The following is a 27,447-nucleotide window of genomic DNA, read 5'->3' as shown; positions in this document are numbered from 1 at the left end:
TATTTAGGCGAGTCACCTGGCACTAATGGTTGTTGTTCCTCCGGTCGGTTACAGGTTGGTCCAATAAGAAAACAGTAATGTTTTGAAGACAAGGTGACCGAAGGATCCAGTTTCTCTATCCTGATAGAATGTGGTTCACACAGAAACATTGCACGCAGACTCCTTCAGCAATAAACCGATACCTCGCCGATGTGAGGGTTTACGGTGGCTTTATCTGATATACGTGTCGCAAGTGTGCAGACGCTCTCTTGAGCTAAATAGGTTTGAACATTGTCTTATTCGCTGCTGTTCCGATGCGAACTACTTTCTCGTTTGGAGAAAACGACATGCAGTGATTCGCTGATACGCTGATATCCCACTTCCTCTGGATTGTTTTCTCTATTATCCCCTTTTATGTCCTATGCCTGCTAGTTGTTGTTGTTTTCTCTTGTTTACCACATCAAGTGCGTGTATCAGCCGTATTAGTTTACTCTCTAGCCTTACTCGGCCTCGACTCCTTGAATAGTGGCTCATATTTCCAACCGTAAAGTTCCTCACAAAGTCTGTAAAACTGACATGATAATCCATGAAGATAGAAGCATCTAATTTGGTCCAGGGTATCGATATTCTGTCGGTGGGAACCCTCATCTCCCCTCTATGTGAGTAACTTATTGCTCCTGACTAGCACTGATTTCCCTAATTTTTATCGGAGTGCCCGTAGGCACCCTCGCCCTCAAGTCAACCATGGTCACAAACCAATCTCATTGAGGTTAGTTTTTGTTAGTGATGTGTACAAAAATGCAGGTCACACGTAGACTGACCCATTTCACTCTCTATTTCGCGCGGGAATCATCTCCGCATCATGGTATTCGACTCAGATCACTTAGCGCAGCCATAGTTTCTCACCGATAATCAATCCAGTTGGTTTGCCTCGTCAGAGAAGAGGGCAGAGAAAAAGCAGGGTTCGACTCAACTAGCTTGTTTGGTAATAACTTCTCAGTTCACATCGATAGCTGAACCAATGCTCTCCGTGTTTCTTGACATCGAAACTGCTTCTGGTGCCGTTGGTAGTGCTATATCGTGTAGATGTCTGACAAACAACGGTGCCCCGGTAACATTTGTTTCCACTTTGAAAGTTTATTTTGCGCACACGTTCAGACATGCTTCATGTCAATTAGGTCCACTGTCCTACCTTCGATTCACTTTTGTTACCCATCGCATTATCAAGGATCTCTCACAGTCTCCAACGTAGTGGTGTGGGATTACTTCCAAGGAAACCACTTTAAATGAAAGAAGTTAGAAATGAAGTTATACAGAAATATGTATATGGGACGTTGCCTCAACGCTGTTTGTCCCAAGGATGAAATAACCGACCTTGTTGCCAAAGTCAGAGCGCCGTTTTGTAGAATTTTCCCCTCATACCGGCGAGATATCGGTTTATTGCTGAAGGATTCTGCGTGCAATGTTTCTGTGTGAACCACATTCCCATCAGGATGAGAAACTGGATCATTCGGTCACCTCGTCTTCAAAACATTACTGTTTTCTTATTGGACCAACCTGTAATCGACGAAATATAAAGTTATGCGAATCATGTTCACTTGTTTGTGGACAAGAATATCACACTTTATGCTAGAATTCGCCTCAGCAACTGCTGGAGGAAAAATGTCATACAGGGATCGACTTCGGAAATTCGGGTGCCTTGGGCGGAAGAGGAGCATTGGCGGGGAGCGAACAGCATTTCTACCCCATGGCCGTAAACTGAGTTCGAACGGCTATATGTGGGTTGTATTACTTCCTCACAAGTTTGTGATTGCTTTTTCTTTTTCGACAGCCTGCACGCGTACGATAGTGCCTTCTATGGATCCGCAGTATATTCGGCATGCCCAGTTCAGTTCTTTGCCGGAGCACGTCACCGAGTACATTGAGAGGGCGGTTCCCCAGCGTGATCACAGACGGGCGGTTTTGGAAATTTTCCAAGTTCCAACTCCACAGGAGGCCGATCTAGAAGGAATATGGTCCGACGATAGACCCCTTCGGGCTTGCTTCCAAGCTCTACGTGGAAGATCTTCAAGTGGTCCCTGTGTAAAATTCTGTACAGATCCGGAGTACCATTTTCTCAAGAAAAGGTGTGTTCTGACTACATTGAGGAGTATTTTACCACCTGCCATATGGCCCCATCTTTGATTGGTTGTTACTCTTGGTTTTCCTAAACCTAGTGGTAGCTAAAATATATAGGTTAATGGGCAAGCTCTGCGAACAGACAAAGAGCCGTCCGATCAATAACCAAGGATTTTATCTATTTGTTCTGGCTGTTGGGATAGGTCTCCAGAGCACCCAGTTTCGGGCACATGCACCTAACGGAATCGGAAAAGGTCCACCTTCTCGTGTCGGCAGTCAGCGGTATCTTTTACTGCCTTAGGGGTCATGTTGATGATCATCGACAAGCAGGTTGCTTTCGCCTACCACGCGGAACTATTGCCGACAACATGGTTTATGCGTTTTGAAAGTGGGCGATAGATTCGCACCATCCGCTAAATCTGAGACAGTTCATGGTATGAAATTCCTTAGGGCCGGACGACAATTTAACTCCACATTTTCTCGATCATTCATTTGGATGGTGTGTTTTTCGTCCAAGGCAGACAGTATGCTACGTATCTCCCATTGTTATCACATTAGCTTAGCTCTTCCTGTTGAATTCACCACGGACGTGCAACGGATTGTTTCTGGGGTGATTCGAAAATACGGCGTAAAGTGCAATCAGAAAGCGCGGTTGGTCTACACAGGATTAAGCGGGTGAACGAGGACTACCAATTGGACTATCTTGTGTATCGCATGGGCCCTCCGGTAGGCAAGATGTCATTAGTGCTCTACCGCACCACGCACCCTACGCTGTTTGGAGCGGGTGAGTACATGATCAAGGTATAGTTTGTCGTGTGAGTGCGCAGCGTGTGAGCTTTCTGGGTGGTACATGAAATGACCTTCGGTCGGGAACCGCTAAACGTCACATGATTTTCTCGCCCATCAGTTTGTTGGAGGCTTTCTCAGTTCAGATGAAATCATAGACCTTTGTTGGATGTGCTGAATGTATGTCTCGAGATGGGTGTATCCAGTGCGGAACTACGGCAACGGATATGAAAGAGTGGTCATGTAACCGTGTGTCCTAATCTCTGCAACCCCCCCAATCGAATACTTGTATGTAGCAGAGTGATATTGCTGTCAATGATGGTGACGGTTCGTCAGCTATCAGCGAAACTGTCGTGGAGGTGGAATGGGTAGACAATCTATTGAGTGTAGATAGAGAAAGTACTACAGGGCTCTAATATGATCACGTATCACGGAGAATAAAGCAAGAGCGAAACTGTAGACTGCTAGAAAAGCTGGAACCTTTACGTTTTGGTGCACGGTGGGCTGAACAACTCAACTAACCGAAGTAAATGGCACACATACTAAACTCTCACACAAATACCAAGGCCTGGATGGCGAACATAGCTACTTCGGGTCTCACTGCAAGAGAGTGAAAAAACGTTCGAAACAGCCATCCGGATTAGCAGGTCAGTCATACAAATTCCTGGGAGAATCTCGTGCTGTGTCAAGCAAAAAATACGAGTGCTTGCAGTTGCAATTATCTGAACCTTGAGGATGGAACAGTGCAAACTGACAGCAAAATAGAGGAGCAACTGCGAAAGTTCTTCCTATATCTGACTAGACAAAGGTGCCTGGTTGATGTTATCTCAAGAGTGTCGTGATGTAAAATTCCGCTATCATAGAAGGCTGTGCCACCCGCAAACTTATTTCCACACTTCACTCCTAATTGCATGTACAAGATAAGGTTGGTGACGAAGACCTGCAGGCACACAGCAGTTATATGACTGGAGGATGGTGACTAACCAATATTTCTTATTCACTCGAGCGTGGTTCAGTGGCTTGCGCAGTAAGACATGCACTTTTTTGTAGAAAAGAAAGGGCTACCATCCTGATGACCGATATAAACGCCTTCATCAGATTTTAATTTTCTGCCGTATAGTTAGAAAGTGGCACGACCACTCTTGAAAAAGGTCCAGGGATGTTCACCAGATGCGTATAACCACCTTGTGTCCCGTAAGAGAAACGTCCAAAACAACTGAATCTGTATAGCCTAGAGTGTTGTTCGAAAAGTAACTGGTGCTTCAGAAATCCCTTAGTTTAGATGGGGGACTAAGTCGACGTGAGTGCCGTAAGCTATAGCAGAAGATGATGTGCAGTGATGCAGTGCGATGGTTGTCGTTCTCTCACAGGGTGACAATCCTGAGAACAAATCAATGAAGCAAAGCCTTCTCCGTGCCGTTGTGGATGAGTTCGCCTAATCCGTCCTATAGGTCAGTGAACATTTTTCTGACTGGTTGTTGCGAACGAACTATGTTAATCTGTTCCAGAGGTTCACTGAATTGTTGGTTATTTCTGTGACAGCTCATACATCTGATTAAGGGTCCGTACTTGTGACTGTCACTGCAGCAGTTTTGGGTACTCAAGGAAATTACTTTCTTCCATAGGTCAACTGCTGAGGTGGGATGATGTGTTTACCCTCGGCAGTTTCCGTGGCAAGCCATTTTAACCGCTGGTGGGATCAAGTGTTTGATCCAACTACGAGGCTGAACTCCCCGTAGGACTTTCTTGGTCCCCCTGGCTTGTCTTTGGATTTATACTTGTTTCTGTCGAGCTGATGAGTTGTGGTACCGTTTGGTACGTGAACAAGGTGTACTGAGGATGCAGTGGAATCGCTGTGCGAGTAAATCCTCAAGGATATTCTGTTTAACCACATTCTGTGTAAATGAATATCAGGGGAACCACACACCTTAAAGCCCAGTAAGCGAGTTAGAACAAATTAGCACTACCAATGCAGAATTAATGCAGTGATGCTCATGTCGACAGTTGGTCATCATATAGGCAGCTTTGACCTAGCTGTTCGATGTTCGAGTGTGCCACTGGGTTCCTTCTCAACTGTTTCGACTACCTACTGGTTCCAGTGGGAGTGGCGAGTTGAAAAACAACTTACACACTTTAAATATTGCGCATAAGTTTCTCCATTCCCCCTTCAGCTTCGTGAGAGCTATTCACCCAAATCACTTTGGTTTTCCACGTGAATTAGTTGTTTTAAGTTAACTCCACAGTAACTCTTCCCTAACCGTAGCTTGTTAACGTGATTGTCGAGTTTCCCTTTGCTCCTTTTCTCTGTGTGTCGTATTCTGCGTGATGGCTAAATTGATTGCGTTGAAAGATACCGTTTCCCGTACTGTCATAAATTGGGTCGGATACCTGATCGCTTCTGCCTTCTTGCGAATATATTCCAGACACTGCCTGAATTTGATGGTTGGATGAGGTCGATAACGCTCAAGTGTAAAAAACAAATTTGAAAAGAATTCACTAACACGGCGTAGTCTGTCCGGTTACATCCCACGATCAATCACGTTTTAGAATATCAGTATACTTATTTCTGAATGGAGATCTTCAAACCATGTGTTGGATAGAACTCTTTCAAGTCCAATTAGAATTAGGCTCCATAGCTGCTCGTTAATGAATAACTGCAATTGTGATGACAACTGCTGTAACTGTGATTTAGGACCCTTGAACTGGAGAAAAGAATATTTCGGCGGCAAAATTGGGCTTATCCCCATAATCGATTATCCTGCGTCAGGTGAACTCCATTTAGTGCCAATCTGGGTCATCTAGATCCGTAACCAGTAAGGCAATAAGAGCTGTAATGTCAGCACCATACTATACGGTATTAACAGCTGTCTTACCGAAATCATCTGACCATCCATCAGATGTGCACCGATTGGAATGGTGCTCCAGCAACTTAGGAATGTGGTTCATGACATCGAGGAACAACTGAAACAAGTATTGGTCCAAAGTGCGCACGCAACGGAGACACCCATTGAAGTAGATACGCACTTGTGGGATATGCGCTTTCCTCTCGAAGAAAGTGAGTTTACTCTCTTTTGTCGTATGACAGTTTGGTTGATATTCAGTCGGTTGATTGACCTGGTCTTGATTTTCTCGATCGTGTGGGACCAGATAACTTTTTTTGCTTGGCATTGTTCGCCGTTCCCTTCTTAAACAATGCAGGGACTCTGAGACGAACCGGTTCTCCTACGGGAAAATCACACTTTACAAATCGGCTTATTGTGATGTTATCAAGACGGCGCGTTTTTGTGTCTTACGAATACACAAGGTATAATTTGTAAATACAGCCAGCCAGTGATTAGAGGTTGTGGGAATAAAAGAAAAAAGTGCCAAAATACCGGGGACTACCGGTCCAAACAATGACATGGTTTCGCCGCTTGATTTGAGACGTTTGCTGACTTAACCATATGCTACTCACTAAGTTTAAGTAACCCAAACCATCTTTCGGATTTTACTCCATTATCTGGTATAACATGTTGGTTTGGGCAGGTAATATCTTTGTGTGTGCTAACGAACTTCCGGCATTTTCAAGGTCAAAGTATATATATATATATATATATATGCATCGCTTGTTGTTGGGTGCATTACAGTTGTGTCCAACGTTTCGTCTTCTCACTATCCTGCTGTACTAGGGGTCGGGATCAGGCAACATAACTGGGGATAGAATATCGTCGCAGTCCGCTCATATTATTGTGTGCTCGCTGCGTTATCGCAACCGCAACAAATTCTTATATTTTTATCTCGTCAACCAAATAGATAGATTTATGGAGTAACTGAATGTTATCGAAGGTCTTGTTCTCCTCGGTAACTTCTAGTTATCTTTTCCTACATCCATATCTTATTTTTCCTTTAAAGGACGGGTGTTTTGAGGTGTAGTTTCTGCTATTTTTCCATGTGTAAACTTTGGAAACAGCAGCTGAAAATAGAAAAAAATGGAGCTAGGGATAGCTCGGTAATCAAGATTTACTGATCGAAGTGTCAGTGGACAGTTCAGCTCGTGAATTCATTTTTTAGGGGATAGCTCCTTCCCGGCACAACTCTTGGTCTACAAACCTGAAAGGAGTGTCCATCTAATCGAATTTTTCACTCTTGATCTGTTTTGAGCTCAATGGCGTTTTCGAATTTGTTTGGTGTTCTAATCAGTTCAGAACGAAATGACTGCATTGGTTAATTGGTTGATCGAGTTTTACTAGGTCAGTGTTCGGTGGCAGTGATATTTTGTTGCCGCGGTAATAGCTTCAGATCAGAAGGAGCAGTCTTACACCTATCCTGGTTCGGCCTTTTGCTTAAATCTGTACTTATTTGAATTCCCAGGTAATAAGGTAATCGTCTAGCCTTTCAGTGCCTAGCTGCCATGTTACCCAAAGTGAGGACGAGGGCTGGGATACTGCCAGGTTGTCCAAGCCTAGACAGTGGAAGTCGAGAGACAGAGGTCGGGTTCGAACCACGGACCTTCCGGTCAGTAAATTAGCCGCTCTAACCCTTGAGCCATCTCGCCCCCGAATTCCTGAGTGACATCATGCCTTTCTACAAGCAGAACACTTCCTTTGATTCTGAAGGGACCGCCTGCAAACGATCTGACAAGCCCATTACACCCAAACTAAGTTGATATTTCACCGGCCAAAGTCGTGTTGCAACCCTGTGATAGCATCTTAATTCCTTGCCTTTACCAACGATGTGTGGTTGATTCTTTTCATGATTACTTATGACCATCATTCCAGTTTTGTTTTTTTTGGTACCGTGAGTAGTACTATTAACTCCGTTTTTTTCCAATGTCCCATGAAGGCCTTCCTAAATGTTTCCAAGACTTCAAGTCCGAATGGGATCAAACGCAGAAACGGTCTGTCTTTAGACGACATGGATTGGGCGGTAACCGCATTTTCAAAGATCCCCTCTTGTTGCGTATGTGCGAGGTCTATTAAAAGCATTATTTCACGGACACTGTGGATCGCTGAATCCTTGTGATCGGTCCAAGGAGGTTTTTACGAAACATGTAACTGACTGATACTAACACAACATCGATGACAATACCGTGGTTCAGCTGTTGCTGTTCATAGCTCTGAAGCCATGAAAGTTCTGCTCGATTTCAATCGTAGCACTCCACCCAACACTGCGTGAAAAAACGATTGAGTGAGGCCACCCGCTTATTTTGAAGCGGACGCCAATTGGTTTTACTATTCCTTTTGCCTACGAATGCAGAGTGTTTGACATTTAGGACTGATGAAGATAATTGAAATGTCAACATCTCGCGTTCTGTTTTGATGAATTGGATGAAGGAAACGTATAATTTGAGTTCTTTTCGGGGATTGCTTTCTGTTTCACTCGTGTTTAACTGCCGTGCGTCCACTTACTATGCTTGTGCGCGTGTGGAAGCAAACCATTGCTGTGTCTTACCATTCTCAGAGCCGTGTGTTCTGTCGTGTCAGTGAATCTGTACACTGACTTGTTTGCAGGGTTGGGGTTTGTGGTATCGTCCGTTCTAATTGCTCGTTCTAAGGTCGAAAAACAACGAAATGGCTTTATTGTAAACGCGGTTCCAGTGTGCATACATTTCTCCTTTCCCCAGGCCGCCGCGTATTTCTGTGGCCTGACTCCATGCAGTCTGACGATGCTGGTGAACTTATGCCTCTGTGGTACATTTTGATGGAAAATTTGGCGCACAACTTTGAGCTTGTCATGCCACCAACCGACTCGCATTTTTCCTATTGGTGCGATTTCGTCCTTCTCCAGCTGGAACAAGTGGTGAGTGTTTCAACACTATCTATCTTTTTCCTATTGGAAACCCAAAGTACGAAGAATGAGTAGCTTTTTCTTATGTTATCTGGATTCGGTCAAGTAAACCAACACACGTCACCCAACAACAAACGTCGTGGTTTGATGAAATTTCTTGTGGAGTTTGAAATGCATCAGTCGTCCTCATAAGCCCCCCTGTAAGATGGATAATCTTATTGTGCTGTTTTTTGAGACCCGGTTTGAAATAGATATCTGGCTGTTTAAACCATGTTACAGTTTTCGGTCTTCACATTACGGAATACACTAGTCCTAGGACAAACTGAGGCACACACACACAAAAGTTATGGTCGTTCGTTTGTTCCACATGTTGCCTTCGTTGAGGATGACAATATGGATGAGCCTATGGGTCTTTTATCCAGGAGCGGTGACACCGGTTTCGAAACGTTACAAGTATGCTCATAATCACAGACGGGTAATGTGTGCTTCGTGCATAGATTCTGTTGGGCAGTGTGCTCGAAGTTGGCTGCATTAAGGCTGTATGACAAGCTCTGTACTTGAAAAAGGCGTGTAGATGTTTGCTAAACTGTGGGAGTAAAATGATTTGTGAGCGAATGTAGCACTGACCTCGACTAAAGTCCCGGTTTACGGCGATTTTTAAGCGCACCGAACACTATGGTAATGAATTTCGTGGACTGTGTGTATATTTTATCAGGAGGTAATCGTTGGAGTTCCAAGCGCTAAAAGGAGGGGGGGCGCTGGGTAGGGTCGCCAAGTTTCCTACTTTTCCAGTGCTTCATTGCCGTCCAACAAACTGGTTTATTCGTTCCTGTGTTTGTTCATTTGTCGGCAAAGGTTTTCTCTCTGAAATAACTGTCCTGTCCTTGGACCTTCTCCGTGGTCGGTCTCTTTTCGTGGGAACTACGATCACCACCTTGTATCTTATCCAATTTTAACCGAAGATCTGCTGCAGGCGTTTTCTGCATGAAGATAACGTGTTTGCTATTCGGAAAAATCTGCAGCTGTTTTGTATTGTATTCAGGCGGACCGTGGTTGATGTTCCATTCGTGACTATGCGGCAATATCTTGAGCGTCTTACTTGATCGCCTCTTAAGGGGCTTGTACTTCGCGTGTAATTACCAGCGAGTTTAACATATATTTCAATTAGTTCTTTCGCTTACACATTGTTGTACTGTTTCGGACTGCATAACGATATAAACTCCTTGGGTAGACTGCCAACATTATCGAGGGACGTGACTGTATTCTTGATTGTCCAAGAGGGAGCGCAAACAGAGGTAGGGTTTGCGGAAGCCTAGGCCAGCTATCTGTTGAGCTGAATTCATCGACGGTGTGTGTACTTACTAAGTAATGGTCATGCATAACGCTACTTCTGCTAGGTCTTTGTTAGTCGCCTTCCACAATGTTACCGGTTTCAGATTGATTGGTTCTTCCAGTACCAGATAGGATCAGTGTTGCTGTATGTATGGGCTAACCTGTCCGGTTTTCCTTTACACCGCATTGGTGCACCTCACAATAACTTTTAGGGAGAGAACAATAGCGTGGCGGGATACGGCGATCATGATCCCTCGGAAACTAGCGTGTTTTCGAGGTCGCTGGTGCTAGCCTGCCAAACGAACCTGGCTCAAGTGCATGACCAACGTGCGACGCGGGATGCGTGATGTTCAGTCAACTTACGTCGCTCGTACCAAGCAGCTGAACGAACCTACCTGTTCATAATTAACATGTGGCACGAGGTCCATGATGATAAGCCAACTTTCATGATAAGGTTTACGTCACTCACACTATGTATTTAAGGTAACGTAGCTAAATGGCGCGACTAACATGTGACGTGGGGTCCATAATGCCCAGTCAACTTGCGAGATGCGTACGACCCATTCTGTTAAGCAACCACCGGTGCAACTGGAGCGAGATGAAATGTTGCATTTTATCAAGCTTTTTGTTGATTACGTATGTTCTGACAGGAAATTGGTTTGTTGGTTTGTTGGTTTCTGGACTGCCTTTTGTTCACAGTGGTATTGGCGCTTTGACATGAATTACAGAAACTGAGCATCCAAAAACCACTGTCACGTCGATGTGGCTGACAACATCCTGATTGCATTGCTTTATAACTCACGCATTTGAGAGGCCATATTCTCCTAGGGCTCTGCGATTACGGTGTTAGTTCCTAGCAAGACGTGATATGTTTGATATTTTGATATTATGCTCCAATGAATACGAGACTTACTTGAGTGTATCTCCTATTGGTTTGTTACCTACGATTCCATCCGCGTAAACCTTCCGGTTGATGATTGTGAGTCTTTTGCTACAAAGCCTGAAAATGCAAAAAAGATGGGAATCTACTCCCTTACTTCACGCGCTCTGCGTGAAGTCAGTCGTTGTGCATCATCAACAGGATTGCGACATCGGAGGAATTCAGCCCACGATTCGTCATTCGTGCCTTTCAGAAACCACAGCCATGTGTGAACTCCTAGCACACTTTGAAGCTTTCACGCTTAGTTAAGACTGTCTTTGAGAGTAGCGCACCTACAGGCTGTGGGGGGGTTCAACAAATTTAAGAAGCAGGTGGCAATTATGGGTGTGTGTACGGAATACTATCAAACGTTGCCGAACGAACCACTTTTAATGGGTAACCACCCAGTGGGATGTCTTAAAATAATGCCAGTGTGAACAGAGCGCACCTCGACGGTTCCTGGATCACAAGAGTTGCTCAACACGATGCGAGAGGAAACCGATGTGGATGTCAGTTCAACAAGCAGAGTTTGGTCTTGAACCCGCATCAGACACATTAATAGTAATCGAATCCGGCATAACACTTGTTTCAGAATGTGACCATTGAGCCTCGTCAGATGATCTGGGTGTTTGGATCTGCGAATTGATTACGAAGTATTGCAGATGAACCAACGGGCGAAGGGATGACCTGCCAAGAAAAGGCTCACGATAGCAAGGGGGTGAACACGTGAAAAAGGAATGAAAGTGAGAAACAACAGCAGCGGTCTTTTTGATTGCTCATTGGGCTGTATGCAACACGTAAGCGGCTGTCGCGCGTTCGAGTCTCGATAGAAATGATCTTTCTTGGCCTCATAACTGCCATCCATCAGGGCGTATGAATAAACAAATAAATAAATAAATACCCTTTACTGTATCGAGATGCATTGATATTGATCGATCCAGTCGACCGAACAGCGCAAAGGATTCAGTCGAGTAAAGTGCACTCTAGCTTGAGGTTACACACAGCTCTCACATAGTGGATACCATTGGACCAGGGTCACCCGAAAAGTACATTTTGGGGAAGTCTGGGTTCATCACGAATGGTTTGATGTATGTGTCCAAACTTGGGTCTTGTACGCATGTTTGGGAGACACAACGTTCATTGATTGAACGAGGGCAACAGTTCTGTAATAGCGCTACCTGTCGCCCATTTTGACATAGAGTGCGGACTTTGGAGCAAGTGTCCTGAATTCAACAATTCTGTTTGTATTTGCATTGCTTAGCAGAAGATTAAATACAGAGAACAAGTTAGAGGATTGACAGCTGAAAGAAAGGCTTGGGTGAGGGACACGCGGTGATGGGTTAATTAATAAAGGAGTGTAGGATTGACTGATGTCTTCCGGGTATCCAAGCTTAAGAAGATTTTTTCCAGCTTGTCCACCCTAAACATTTGACTAAGAAATTGGACCCGTGAGACGAATAGAGGGACATAGTGTTTTTGTTCGTGGGTGCTTCCCCCATGCTCTGACTCCAAATCCTGAACCGCGAGGTAACTCTGTTGGGGGTATTCTTGGGGGACCCGTACCGGGGTCGATGACGGCCTGGAACGGGCTGGCTTGGCCAGAGGTCTCAGAGAGTATGACACGGATTCTTCACTCTTGTTGCTGTTACGCACACTTTGTGTGTTTGAAGACGCATCGGATTCGTGACAAAGTTTGCTGGGCTAGGTAATTCACCTATGGTCACGGCAAAAGTGTATGGCGCTCAGTGTGTGGTTTTTAGGGCCGAACTTTTCTGACCCGCCCGTCATTGGTTGAAGGCAGCACCGCTGCTTTCATAATTATACAGCTCGCACTTTTGTCGCAGGGGACATTGTGATCTAACCTTAAGACCAATTGGTATCCTGATTCTGCACAATACCGTTCTCCATCGGAGTGCTTCTCGTAGGCCCTCCTGGCATGCTTGAACCTTAGGGAACTTATTTCCAGCTGCGGGATAACTTCAGCACTGAAGGCCAACCACTACGACAAGTTGAGGGCTTTAGGTTTTTGTTGTTGGAACTTCATAGAATGATCCTGAGACAGCTTCAACGTGTAAGGTCGCTGCGATCGACACTGGAGTTGACCTGCCGTGTGTCGCTGTGCGCGTATGCTTCGTTTGATCCATATATGAACGCACACAACTTATGTTTTACTTTTTTTCCGTTTCATACAGGATGCTGTCGTTGTTACTCCCACGCCAAAACTATTCGAAGAAATCAAGGATGCCTTGAATGGTTGCCAGCCAATCGGTCAGACACAATCTTCGCGCTTTCTAGCCAATTTTCTCTGCCCACAGTTGTGTTGCAAGACTGATCCATTCCAGCAGGTTCGCCGAACGCTTGCACTCACAGTCATCGGATTAGCGGGTCTTGGTTTAGACGATGCCTACTACTTTTCTGGTTTCGTTTTCACTCTCAGCTCGGACATTCGCCTTCTAATGAGCACGTTGCGTGAACTTATCTTGACAAAAAGGCGAACTTGATAAGACTGCGGTCGGTCACCTTCAGTATGCTCAATCAATCCAGTCAGCTGACTGATGACCAAACTGTGATTTCATTTCCTACCACAATCTTTTTAAAAATTTTTTCTATACCTACTGTTTGGACTTATGCAGTTTTGCTTACTACCAGACATCGGGAGAGAGTGGATGGGCGGAACTAGAGGCCACATAGTACACAGGATAAGTACACGGCCGTCTCCATGCGTTTGGTGCAAATTACATGACTTTTGTTGATGACGTATTTTCGGCTGCGGCGGCATAACCGCCTTCCAATCCTGGTTATGTTGTTATCCCTGTCTACTTCCACCAATCTAAATCGTCTGCAGGTGGTAGCATAGACCGGACCGTTTTAGGTTAGCGTGGGTATACGAAAAAACACCAGCAAAGTATCCATACTTCCTCTGCCAAATACGAATTTTCCATCGCACGCCTCATTTAGAGTCATCTTTTCAAAAACCCAAAGACAGGAGACGATATCTCCACTCGCCTTGTATTCCTTCTGTCATCTGCCGCGCTTAATGCGGTCTACAGGGAAACTCCAACTCTTAACTCGAACTTATTTCCAGCTGCGGGATAACTTCAGCACTGAAGGCCAACCACTACGACAAGTTGAGGGCTTTAGGTTTTTGTTGTTGGAACTTCATAGAATGATCCTGAGACAGCTTCAACGTGTAAGGTCGCTGCGATCGACACTGGAGTTGACCTGCCGTGTGTCGCTGTGCGCGTATGCTTCGTTTGATCCATATATGAACGCACACAACTTATGTTTTACTTTTTTTCCGTTTCATACAGGATGCTGTCGTTGTTACTCCCACGCCAAAACTATTCGAAGAAATCAAGGATGCCTTGAATGGTTGCCAGCCAATCGGTCAGACACAATCTTCGCGCTTTCTAGCCAATTTTCTCTGCCCACAGTTGTGTTGCAAGACTGATCCATTCCAGCAGGTTCGCCGAACGCTTGCACCCACAGTCATCGGATTAGCGGGTCTTGGTTTAGACGATGCCTACTACTTTTCTGGTTTCGTTTTCACTCTCAGCTCGGACATTCGCCTTCTAATGAGCACGTTGCGTGAACTTATCTTGACAAAAAGGCGAACTTGATAAGACTGCGGTCGGTCACCTTCAGTATGCTCAATCAATCCAGTCAGCTGACTGATGACCAAACTGTGATTTCATTTCCTACCACAATCTTTTTAAAAATTTTTTCTATACCTACTGTTTGGACTTATGCAGTTTTGCTTACTACCAGACATCGGGAGAGAGTGGATGGGCGGAACTAGAGGCCACATAGTACACAGGATAAGTACACGGCCGTCTCCATGCGTTTGGTGCAAATTACATGACTTTTGTTGATGACGTATTTTCGGCTGCGGCGGCATAACCGCCTTCCAATCCTGGTTATGTTGTTATCCCTGTCTACTTCCACCAATCTAAATCGTCTGCAGGTGGTAGCATAGACCGGACCGTTTTAGGTTAGCGTGGGTATACGAAAAAACACCAGCAAAGTATCCATACTTCCTCTGCCAAATACGAATTTTCCATCGCACGCCTCATTTAGAGTCATCTTTTCAAAAACCCAAAGACAGGAGACGATATCTCCACTCGCCTTGTATTCCTTCTGTCATCTGCCGCGCTTAATGCGGTCTACAGGGAAACTCCAACTCTTAACTCGTTGGCTTCCGTATCCACCCTGCACTGGCAATGGCAGCCAACAAAAATCTGAAACGGCTTGAAAGTGGCGTGGTCAGGTTTCTCAAATTGTGGCTCAGTATAAAAGTCAACTAAACAGTGCGGAGAGATTTCGGTATCGTACGGCTGTCCTCATTAATTCATGGCATCGGGATGTGTGCGGATACAAGCAGAAGTGTGTGAATTGTATATAGCTTGAGCTTCAACGTTAGCCACAATTAGCGACTGCCCACATAGCGTTCACGTTGGCAGAACTAGCCTTCGGAACAATCGGCAGAAATTCCCGACGGAAGACCGGGGGCTTCGTGCGGACTTACCAACCTACCTGTCGTGTTCAAAAAAATGGGAATCGTTCAGCTGGGGTACACTGTCGACGAAAGTTCACTTTGTAGCTCGAAGGAAACAGGTAGCGTCTGTTGGGATTCGCCGGGGCGAGATGGACCAAGTGGTTAGAGCGCGAATTTACTGACCGGAAGGTCCGTGGTTCGAACCCGACCTCTGCCTCTCCTCTTTCTTTAGGTTTGGGCGACCTGGCAGCATCCCAGCTCTCGTGCCTCCTTCGTGTAGCATGGCAGCCAGGCACCGAAAGGGTGCTGCAGCTGAACGATATTTGTTGGGATTCGCTGACCTAGACGAAAGCAGTGGAAACGCCAGGGCTGCTAGTGAGCAACGGAACGTGTGGTCAGCAGTTTCAGTCCGCAACGGCTAGGCGGTCTTGCACTCGAAGACCTGAGGATGAAAGGTCAGTTTTAACATGCTAGATCACTGGTCTCCCTTCCCTCAGATGGCCTGATGTATCTCGGCTGAAAGTGAAATTGCCTGCGGGCCCGTGAGACAATTATCAGTTGTTCGCACTCATTGTTTACTCTATGATGGCGTCTCATTCCAGGTAGTCCGGTGGCGGCAACCCAGAATAAATATGCCACATTGGAATGGAATTGCGACCCTAATCCAAATGTGTGGGTTATTCCGGTGTCAGTTGGTTCACGGGTCATTAAGATGCTCACCGTGGAAAGTCTCGCGAAAAAATGGCTCTAATAAACCAATTGATTACCTCAAGCAAGTAGACTTTAGGGTCTTGGGACAATTCGGTGGCGTGAGTTGTTTGAATTCCTAGCTAAAGAGCATTTCTCAGTAAGCGCATCACTGCTGACGTACGGTTGGGATCTTGAAATCAATGCAGGGGACTGTATGTGGACGTTGCATTCATAGACATATTATTATATAAAAGTATGTGGATCATGATGGGTTATGGGACGGTCAGCAAGTGTTTCTCTTCTCTGTGTTGGCCTACAAGACGATTGGTGTGAAGAGATTTGCCCTACGCCACATGTTCTCGGAGGAAATAATAAAATTAGTCATCTAAAGGGACATTTATTACTTCTGAAATCCAAGAGCAGTCGCTGTGAACGGGATCTACTGGTTTTTCTTTTATTTATGTAGGATTTTAACAGGTTTTAGAAGGTGCGTTTCATGGCATGCTGTTCATGACTTTGGTTCAGTGGTTAAGGCGCGAACTGACTGACCAGGATGTCCGTGTTCCAAACCTGACATGTGCATCTACACTGCTCGTGTCTAGGTTCGGGAAACCTGGCATTATATCGGCCCTCGTACTTGTTTCGGGTGAAATCACAGCAAGGCACCGAAGGAGTGCTACAGCTGAACTATGATCATTATTTGAAAAGTAACTCATGTTCATCAAGCGCAGAAGATTATCTCTGCAGGGAATGTCGGAAATTTGAGTACCCTACAATGATCCTCATCTAGCGTTATTCTCACCAAATCTGGTAATGTATTCCAATAAGCACCATATTTGAACTGAATGTATCGCTTTAACGTGGATGCCGGTCTTTTAGTTCAAATACGCGATTTCTGGAAGAATGCTATTTTTCTGAATATCGGTTACATGTTAATTCTTTCTGAAGTATGACAGGTCGCCACAATTCCCCTCCATCTGACACTTGGAGAGCACAAGTAGCATTAATTGAAAGCTCATTTCGGCCTGGCTCAGGGCTACGACCTGCGTACCGTCCTGCGACCTGTACCGTCACGAAGAGACTGGACCTTACCGTGGTGTGACGGTTTGCGCATCTCAGCGATCCATTGAGCTATACTGGAGAGTGTCCCGCGACACACAGAGTCTCTCATACCGGGTTGGTCAATGGTTAGAGGTCTGACGAACACAGTCTCCTGGCCCTCCAGGTTGGGGGTTGGAACATGTGGCGACTTGTTCCGTAGAAATGGTAATACATTTGCATTTCCCGCCAAAACCGCTGCCTTGCGGTTAGGCTTTTGAGCCAAAGGCTTTGGTTGAGGACCCTGATCGTCCTCCTGTCTAGGTGTGGGCGCCCTGGCAGTATCCCAACCCACGTACAACTGTACGGCAGTGAAGCATTGGTGTTGAACACTGATATCATGCTGTCGACGATGATGATGATGATGATGATGACGACCTGCGTATTCCATCGGTTTTCTCTGGACAGGAATTAATTTCACATTCTAGTACTCAGCTAAAAAAAATCCGTTTCAGGGGCCTCAATATTCGGAAATCGGCGCTCTTCGTGGTCTCTCTCCATCTCCGTAGAACTTTGTGTGTGACTTCCCCGATCACCTTTATCAGGTCGGCCATGTTTTTTAAAGAAAGACTCACCCTTAATCCCATCCCGGTCTTTGGATCTTCCCTAGCAGGTATAGGCTCGATTTCATCGGGTTCTGTTTTTACACCATCAACCGCGAATGAGTGCTCATGATAAGTAACGGTGGTCGCGAAATGTTCTGCCTTCTCTTTCAGGCATGTGTCTTGTCCCATAACGCTTTTATACAATCAGTCAGCCACTCCTGAGTTGTTTTATACGGGAACACCATCAGCCATTACGTCTGGTAGTTCATCAAGCGCTTGAGTAAACAGAGATTTCACTTAAAGCCCTGAACACGAATCGGAAGCACGGCAACTGAGGTCTCGAAAACGGTACGACCAAAATCATCTGGTAGCTAAACTTATTCAATTCACTTGTCACCGTAATGGTGAACAATCTAAATTTGCTCAAAATGGCAGACAGAATTCCGACAGAATCTTCCAGTAATCTTCGGATGAACCTTAGTTAATAGCTAATTTGTGCTTTGTAGGGGAGCTTCGGTGAACTCCGTGATTCAGATGAGGACTTAATGCTGGAAGGTCTGTGGCCCGAACCCGCTTCCAAAATGTTGGCTATTTCTGTTTAGACTTGAGCAACTTGAGAGTAGCTCAGTCCCCTCGTTTCCTTCTGGTGGCCGCGCAAAACTGTTGCAAGTGAACCGGAAAACATTGGATATATCAAACACCATGCCAACTGATATAGGAGGCGAAACTGCACTCAGATGAACAGTAGCAGTAACGGTGGGTTTATTATATCCTCTAGTTAAGATGAAGTTGGCTTGCAGAATGAATCGACTTTGAAAATTATGTGGGATTTATTGCTCAGGTTGAACGCAAATTAGTTATTCCAACTTATGAACCCAGAGAATAGAAAACCCGGTAGTGGGATATTGAAGAGCTCCAGCAACTATTTGAGTAGGGCGTTCTGTCCATAAAATCATAGTTCTTCAATAATCTTGAGACGTAAAGCATACTTACATTCTAATGCTCCTTAGGAGAAAGAAAGTCCCCTGTGAAGTCATAAAATTTTAGTCTCACCTAACCTCAACCTTTCCCACAAAACAAGCTAACATTTTCACTATCCTAAGCACATAAACGATACATTGCTATGCTTTCGATGACTGTCACTCTATTTTTTGCCGATTTCGGGTCGTGCTGCACCATTTTCCGTGCAAAGGATGTTTTTTGGGAGGTAGCGTTTTAAACATAACCCCAGTCATAAACCTTTAGAATACTTAACGTCCTACGTAAGCATTGGTCGGCGTTTTCATGGAGAACTCTCATAGCCCACGCACAACTTCGTATCTACTAAATGTTGCATGATATGAATCATCTCAAATAGGATATCTCATGACAAAATTTGGAAGTAAAGTGTACTTTGAAGAACAAAAGTAATGGGGATTTGATGATTGAGATGTCATAGTTCTTTCGAATGGTTCCGGAAATCAGAAACACTTTATTGTCACAGGTAAATAGGTGATCGATAGTTTTATCTGGCGTGAGAGGTGATAGGGCTGACTAAGTTAAAAACAAATGAAATTTTACTTAATTACCAAGTCAAAATGACCAAATTAATAACCAACTAACCAATAAACTGCACGTAGCAAATTGCCAAAACAAATTTTTGTTAACTCTGAATGCTGCTTTTGAAACAGAGATCACGTGGATAAACTGAAGGTGATAAACTGAGAAGTTAAAAACCAGTTGGTTATCTTATAAGTTTATTTGAATACCACAAAGGTGAATTGTAAGGTATCGCACAGATATTTTTTCATATTTTCTTGCTGACAAGGTGCGGCCGTCATCGACTTACACATGTAGAAATACGTTGCACGAAGTTACCAAAATATTTTTGTACCGTTTTTAGTTCCAGAAAAATATGTGGATTGCACGGAGCCGATCTGTCGGGGGGTTTTAGCGGGCGGAGCTCCGATAATTACAAAGAAAACCGGCGCCATTATGTGAATTAATAAGCTTGCCAAGGGTTGCAATGTTTTTCTGTGTGATCAGCGTGGATAGCGTCATAGATTAGTATTTTCCAAGTGGATGCGCTGCGTCGCAAAATCTGCATAACTCAAGCCTCTTGAGCTATCATTCTCATGTTTAGCGCCATTGCGTTGTTGGGGGGTTATGTACACAAGCGCCTGCAACGATATACAGTGAGAGAGGTAGGTGGATCTAAACTTTTTACTACCTTGACCGGATCAAGTGAAGGATTGCACGGAAAACATTACTTTTCATGGTCTCTGTGTTCTATTTTGTTAAAAACGGAAAATGTCAAAGTTTATGCTGATCATCGCTCTTTCGTTCGTTCGGTTTTATTTCACCTTTCTTCAGTTACAGCCAGCTCACCTGAACAGGCCGCCTTCAAACTATTTGTGCAAGGAATCAGAGAAAATCATTTTTCGCCTCCAGTGCTTAAATTTTCACATGTGGACTTGATTCAACTGTTGGTGGGTGCGCCACAAAATCGCGATTGTCCCTGCATTGTAAGCTTACACAACAGATGTCTATTTCATGAGAAAAGTTGTGACTTCGACCTCAAAAGTTTGGAATTACGATGGCCTGCTTTGCCGACTCTCGGTTGCCAGGTGAAGTCAACGCATGTCAGATCATATCAGCGGATTCATCGACCGAATCTAAGTTCGATACCTTGGCGGCCAAAGCCTGTATCAGCTATAAATAGAGCCAAAGGAACAATCGAATGCAACAGATCCAGTTGATACATGCGAAAGGGATATGTGGCCCAAATACTTGCATGAGCAACTGCAAAAGTGTACACATTTCCGCATGACAATTCAAGTGTTTTTGAGGACGTGTTGCACATGCAAATTTACTACTCAGAGAAATGAGTTTTTACGACATTTTTGTGTTCACAGCGATTTCGACCCAGTTGGATTAACATGAGTCCTTGGGATAAATTTGCCAGGGGGCACCAGTTTTCCAAAATTTAATATCTCGTCCAAACGAATTCCTGTGTCATCGACCTAGGATGCGTTCCATGCATGTCGCACCTGGAATTCTAATGAATTCGTTGTCGAAACCGGATGATCTAACTATGTAGGGGTTCCATACGTGTGCGCACGATATATCTCTGGTGAAATGGTATGGGCTGATTTAGAAAGTTTTCCCATCAGTGAATGTTCATGGCAAAGAAGGAATATCTGTAGTGTAACTTTGAGTGCTTCCAGTCTGGATAGTTTCGGTGAGCTGGCACCGTTAGCCCAAACAAACTACTCGTGTCGAACGTCTAAATCCAGAAATACAGCAGCCTTTCTCGTTCGATGAGTCGGGCACACCAATCACATCGCTCAAGTGTGAACGCATTCGCCTGTTCAGACGTGATCATTCAGATGCGTCCAACGTGCGTTGGTGGATTAGTGGTTACACGCTCGCCTCGCATGTCAGGTGTCCGGGGTTCAAATCCCGACACGGCCAATGGATATGCACTGCTGGTGAGCTCTAATAAGAGCGAAACTCGAGTCCAGTGCTTCCCTTTGGTGTGGACTCACCGGAATAATTACGCCAGAACAGGAACACAACCGTTCAAACGAGAGTTGTGTGACTATGAGCAAAATACCTATCCCGCAAAACCCCAAAATTGCAACCAAAAAGCTGCCCAGTCGGTTTTAAGCGTGTGCCACGCTACCTGACTGGCGAGTCAATCGATTGTCACAACCAGGACAGTTACTGGGTCGTCGTTCGATGAGTCGGGCATTTACCTCATAATCAGCAGTAATTTGTGCAGGACCATATATTTGCTATGGAATCCCACTAACAGAAAATAGATCCGTCGAGGAAAGAAAATCATTTCAATCATAGCTATCTGCGTAATCGTAACCTACCTGACCCCAGAAGCATCGGCTCTGTGTCCTCTAATTCTGGTTTATGCAGCTTATGAAGAGAACCAATCACATATTCTTTCCTTCAGCAAAGAGAGATCTAGTAGAGTAAGAGGTAATCGGAAATTCTCTCCTTCAGCTCTTCAGTATGTGGTAAATATTTCTCGTGGAATACACCAGATATTTGCCACCTAATAATGATGATCAGACACCACCAAGAATCACTTCATGTGTAAATCTGTCGTAAGGTAAATTTCACGGAAGTGCAGAAAATAACCTCAACGACGAGTAAGCAGTCCATTAAACTAAGGCTTTATATTTGGTTGTATGGTAAGGTCAGTCGTAGGAAACAAATAGAAATTTGGAGAATGTAGGGAGAAATCTCTAATCTTGTCCAAAGTACGAAGATCCTGGCATTCGTCATCACCCACTCACAACCAGTTAGCTTTTTCACAAGTCTCCACAACTACCGTACAATCGGAGGTCGGACTAGTTTTGAACGAAAAAATCACCACTGGTCACTTTCCAATTCGGTTGGTGCACCAGTTTCTCGAGGATTGAATTGTTCCGTTTCTGATGGGCTCTGAGAGTAAGCGAATTAAAAAGCTTCCCAACCCAATTAATCTGCCCAGACATCTTCGTTCTCTAACCAGCTAACCAGTGGGGTGGCTGGTTTGCTTCTTGGGTGAAGAAAACTGGGTGTTCTCTTATAATCCTCAGACGGGAGCTCGTAAGAGGAAGCATGTTGGCTTCCATGATGCTCGTGCTATTGCTGGATAATTCTTTGTAAGTTTGGAAGAATTTATTTCGGAATACTAATTACTCTTCATTATCAAGTCTGTCTTCCAACTGCTTACGTTGCAATGCACTCACAGTGGACCTATTTAGTGACAAAGGCGTAAGTTGCAAATATACTGCCACCGAATTTACAATGTATTTTTTTACAAGGGCTATCCATTTGGTCTGGTTCACGTTGGAGAGCAGCAATTTCGGATTTTATTCGATACGGGGGGCTTTACAAGGTGGCTTCTATCCAGTATGCTGCCAACATCTTGTCACCCAACCAAGCAAAGATATGATGTAACATCAAAAACTTGCCACTCAAGTGGACTAACCTATACTTTTTCTTATCTTGATGGTGTGCAAACTGGCAACGTCGTGACAGATAACCTTGTGGTAAGTGTGCCCATGACAATGATGTTACTTCGCAGCTCGGAGGACATCTCATTCCGGAATTTCTGTTTGTTGAAGTACTGCATTCGACTTGTCAGTCGTCGCCTGGAGAAGAATATGACGGATTATTTGGGATGCGCAAACCGCCTGGTGATAGTCGAACAAGAATTTTCGACCCAACGTTGGTAAAGCTTGCTGTACTTGCTGGACTGGCTGACAAAGAAGTGTTTACGTTTCAGTTCTGTGGGTAAGTTCTGAAATCATGCCCCCTAGAAATGTTGACATTATACACTCAGGGTTTATTATTTTTCTAAAGAACTTGCCGGGTAAACTTCTACAGTTAACTCCCTGTGACTGCTTGCGCTGATTTTTTCATCAAATCTTTAGAGCCGCAAAACTTGAAGCCTTCTTAAAACAGAAAAATACTCACAACACCACCTAAAATTCTTTGATTACCGGCAGCCGGTTTTGCCCTTCTAGGGGCTCATAAGTTGGGCACAGTTCCCGTCAAGCGCATGTTCTAAGGGAACTCAAGAGATTCGTTTGAATTTCTCGATAAAGTCAAATTAATGTGCAAATGAGTGTGGTACAGACAGTTACATAGATTTGACCAAAGGACGGTTGATTTTTAGGGCATGTATTGGTTTTGCAAAATCTTTGCCTGCATGTTGTCTTCCGAACAATAGTCGCGTCTTTGCAACTGATTTCCTAGTGAATGAAGTAACAGTATACTCGATGCGATGCACTAATGAATCGTACAAATTTGGGTAAATGATAGTCAGACTCTTCGATTTATGTAAAATTGCCTTCCACCGCTCGAACGTTACCTGATCAGTTTTTGTGCTTGGGACGATTATTGCTGAAATGGGCATATAAACATCCAGACAACGACTCGAATATGACATCAGAATTCTACATAGGCATACTACTTAAATGTGGTCACTTTAAGGGGTACAGTAAGCGTAAAAGTCGCAATTGTTCTCACTGCTCATCGGCGTCAAGAGTACCATTTAACATCTTCTTGCCAGCGGGATTCGAAGTCTTTTTACCTACTTCCATTTGGCTCATTTAGGTTTATTTGGGATAGGACAATGCCAGCAAAAGCAGTGATTATAATGGAACCAGTTTCCAGGGCCCGATAGTTATCAGTTTCCTTGAGGGCGACGGAGAATTTTCAGAAAATATCCTTTGAAAATTCATCAGTTTTCAGGTGACCGTCCAGATTTATAATAATGGGTTTTAAACCTGTAATTATTCACCACAAAGTGCACATTCCGAAAAGCATGAAACCAGTAATATACAGTTGGACATTTTTTAGAAAGTGAATTGGTTTCTTTCTTTTTCAAGGCTTGCTCCACTGCTACACAACGGGATAACATGAATGACGTGACATTTACATACAACTGACATTAGCGCTGGCATTAAAATGTATTTTCATTAAGAAATGTTGGCCAATTAAAAACATCATTATCACTGGCCTGTGTAAAGCCAGACTATTTTGGAATTTCGCCAAACTCGAGCTTACTGCTCCGAGCACCGCTCATTGCGAGAGACGTACTTGGAACCCAGATACGAACGATTACTTTTGAACCGTTCAGTCATGCAGGCGATTCCATAAATGAAAGCCAAATTATAATGCCCTTTTTTATCAAAAAGAAGTGAACCCGATATTCTGCAAAATTACGTTTCACCGCAAGACGCAATGATAAGACAATGTTGACATGTGTACGCAAAATGAACCCATTCTAAAAATATCCCTAATTGTTTTTCATCGCCGGTCAGGGTTGCTTCGAGTCGGATCGGTCCACGGATGTTGGTGTACCGCCATCCAGCTTGGCTTGAAATCTGGGTCTAATAGTGTGTTTTCTCACCTGAAATTTGTTAGGGCGACAGGAACAAATGGATACTCATGGTTTGAGCAAGGTGTAATGTTATTGGGAAGTCTCCCAGCGGAGTGTTTCAATGAACCGATCGTCTACGTCCAATTACAGGATGCGAAGCAATGGGACATCGTGATTACCAAGTAAGAAATAATATTATTTCCTGTTAGTTTGCGCTCGATTGAATTTCAACGTACCAAATATGCTTCTTCTCATTCTCCATGGAAGTGCACACTTTCACAAATATTTTTGATGTGAATTCACTCGATATAGACATACACTTGATTAGGCTAAAACAAATTGTATCAATAAATACAGACGGAAAAAAATCGTTGAGACACTTTTGCCTGCTTTTTGTTGGTTTTTCTAATAAACTACACCCAAGTCCTACGAAGTATTTTCCTTCCAGACGTGTTTCACTTTATTAGTTTTAGTGCCGCCATCTTCATCACTTTTTAACAGCAAAATCAACGTGCCAACTTAATGCCACAAGGCGTTTGTAAATTAAAAATTCGTTGACCACTCTTTGTGAGTACATTGTACCCTTGGCTAAAGTTATTCCACTGAAAAGTTAAAACTATAGTGTCCTCTGAGCCTTACTCTTTTTCCTGTAAGTGCTTTCCATACTAGAAGGATGCTCGTTTCAGCAGAAAATTCTTAAACAAAAGCAACATACATACTTTTTGGAATACCAAGTGCAAAGTTTTTGGCTTATGCAGCATTCACTGTGATCATGAACTGGAATACAGTTTGTCGACAAAGTTGATCAGTTATCTCAAGGAAGATTCGCGCTTTTTTCCGGACTCCAAGTGGGCTTCTTCAACTACCCTTTTGCCTTGTGAAGCACAAGCATTCAGCCTATAGACGACTGAGCTTAGGAGTCATTAGGATGTGCCTCAGAAATGCGGTGTTACGTGAGTTATCGCCTGTCATACGTGAATAATCTCCTTGTTGTATTCAACGAATTGGTTCCAAGTTTTCTATCGTATAATGTGCGAAACACATGGTGGACTCATTTCTGCCTTCTTTCAAGCAAATACTGTGTTCACTACGCTATGACGAACTGCAAAAAATGAAAAAAAACGTGACGTGTTATTTTGTTACTTGTTTTGTCACCTCATCGCCTATATTGCCAACAAAGTACCAGCATCCTTTGAGGACTCTGTCTTCCGCTGCTTGCAAAGCGTTTATATAATCGCCTAACTGTGGTTTGGAAAACTGGATGTTAAATAAGCAAGAGATGCAACTGCTCCCAGAATGCTCAAAACCTTATGGGCAGATGTATGTTTGTAATAGTTATGAACTGCCTAAGATACTTGTTTTATGTCTTTGGTGATCTCACGTCCCGCCACTCCAATATCTTCATTCATGATATATTTATATCCTCTTCTAGAAGCTCAACATTGTCAAAGCTGACTGGAGGAAAGATGGAGAATCCTCTCCATCGCCATCCGCTATTCGGAGTGTACGAAGCATCAGTTTTTATGAGTTTTAGCAGTTAAATACATATAGTGGGACATGAACTCGTCTTACGAACCATCAGTACAAATAAAAATAAAGCTTCCACATCGACGGGGGTTATGAACGGTCGCGATGAAAAAAGGGTGACAACGGGTTGTTCAGTTCTGGCCAGGTATCACGGTTTAGCTTAGGCTTGTGCGGGCATCGTCATCTCCGAAGACAGATTCGCTGACATGAATGTGTCTGAAACAGGGAAGTTTTCACTGTAGTAGGTTAGCTTTCTCACAGAACAGACTTTTGCCTCAGCCAATATCAATGGTTCCGTAGGCCGTTGGCAAATATATGTTCCTTCTGTTGTCCAAGTGTTATGTTCAACTACGGTTCATTGTACTATAATTTGGCCCCTGATAAGTGAACACTAATCTTCGGGCAAAAATGATGCAAGCTGGGGACAGGTTTGAATATAGCGTTAGTCAAACAGGCAGTTAGGTAGTTCTGGTTTTTTGAAGAGCTACAAACAAGCGTTTCGATACAGCCCTCCAAAATCATTCGTGTAGTTAATATCCGTTGAATTCAAATTCATCAAATTCTATGAAGTCACACGTTTTACTTCACCTCACTCGCAACCGGGATCACACTGAATTTCGGGGGGTCATTATGCGTGCTATGCCGTTTTTTCTCAGGATTGAGTATGATGACCAAATAATCTGTGAACTGTGCAATTGCCTGATCGACACTGGAACCCCAACTACAATAATGCCACATGAAGCAGCCAACCGTATTCTTCGGAATTCTGAAATAAAAGACAACGGCCAAGGCCTATTCCATGTTCTTCACGAAGACTTACCACGAGTCAAAGACTTGAAGATAACAATCGGAGTATACGTGTTCGTACTACCACCAAAAGCATTGCTGATTCGAGTGAGCAGGCGGTTTTGTTTCACCCTAACTGCATGTTTTTTTGCAATTTTTGTTTTACAATTTGGGTAGTACTGGCTCTTTTTTCGGCGCTAACGATACGCTTTCCCCAACTTCAGAAACCAAGGTACAATATTTATGGACTGGCTCATGTGCCTCATTACCAGGAAGACAAATGTATAATTGGAGTATCTGTCCTTCGCAGTTTTGTTTCAATATTTGATGAGAAAGACAGTCAAATGGGTTTTGCTGTAGTCGCTTGTTGACGTGACTTTCAATAAATATTGAAGTACTCACAATTCGACCAGATTCATCCAGACCTTGGGTATGGCTTAAGTTGCAATAACAAACGGGGTGCTTGGAAGGTCAGCCTGTGCTCGGCTGTTTGGTGTTTAGCTGACTAATTTTTGTGTTAATCTGAGGTTTAACT

The 27,447-nt window shown here is 44.0% G+C and overlaps 3 protein-coding genes across 3 annotated transcripts; 2 read left to right on the top strand and 1 right to left on the bottom strand.

Annotated features, from left to right (window-relative positions):
* Positions 1-1,700: 1,700 nt before the first annotated feature.
* T265_01632 (hypothetical protein) lies at positions 1,701-14,636 on the top strand (the record flags this gene model as incomplete). Its single annotated transcript, XM_009165698.1, has 4 exons — positions 1,701-2,105; positions 5,781-5,938; positions 8,486-8,661; positions 14,212-14,636. The coding sequence occupies 4 exons, from the start codon at positions 1,756-1,758 to the stop codon at positions 14,518-14,520; spliced, it is 993 nt and encodes a 330-aa protein (XP_009163962.1).
* Positions 14,637-15,442: 806 nt separating this feature from the next.
* On the bottom strand, positions 15,443-21,070 carry T265_01631 (hypothetical protein; the record flags this gene model as incomplete). Its single annotated transcript, XM_009165697.1, has 4 exons — positions 15,443-15,736; positions 16,635-16,772; positions 17,137-17,583; positions 20,978-21,070. 4 exons carry the CDS (start codon positions 21,068-21,070, stop codon positions 15,443-15,445), a joined length of 972 nt encoding a protein of 323 aa, XP_009163961.1.
* Positions 21,071-22,533: 1,463 nt separating this feature from the next.
* Positions 22,534-27,283, top strand: T265_01630 (hypothetical protein; the record flags this gene model as incomplete). The annotated part of the gene is made up of 4 exons (XM_009165696.1): positions 22,534-22,761; positions 22,797-23,005; positions 26,783-27,020; positions 27,137-27,283. 4 exons carry the CDS (start codon positions 22,624-22,626, stop codon positions 27,281-27,283), a joined length of 732 nt encoding a protein of 243 aa, XP_009163960.1.
* Positions 27,284-27,447: the final 164 nt, after the last annotated feature.

The sequence above is a fragment of the Opisthorchis viverrini genome (genome assembly GCF_000715545.1).
Source record: "Opisthorchis viverrini unplaced genomic scaffold opera_v5_18, whole genome shotgun sequence".
NCBI lineage: Eukaryota > Metazoa > Platyhelminthes > Trematoda > Opisthorchiida > Opisthorchiidae > Opisthorchis > Opisthorchis viverrini.
This window is presented reverse-complemented; position numbering and strand designations above follow the sequence as displayed.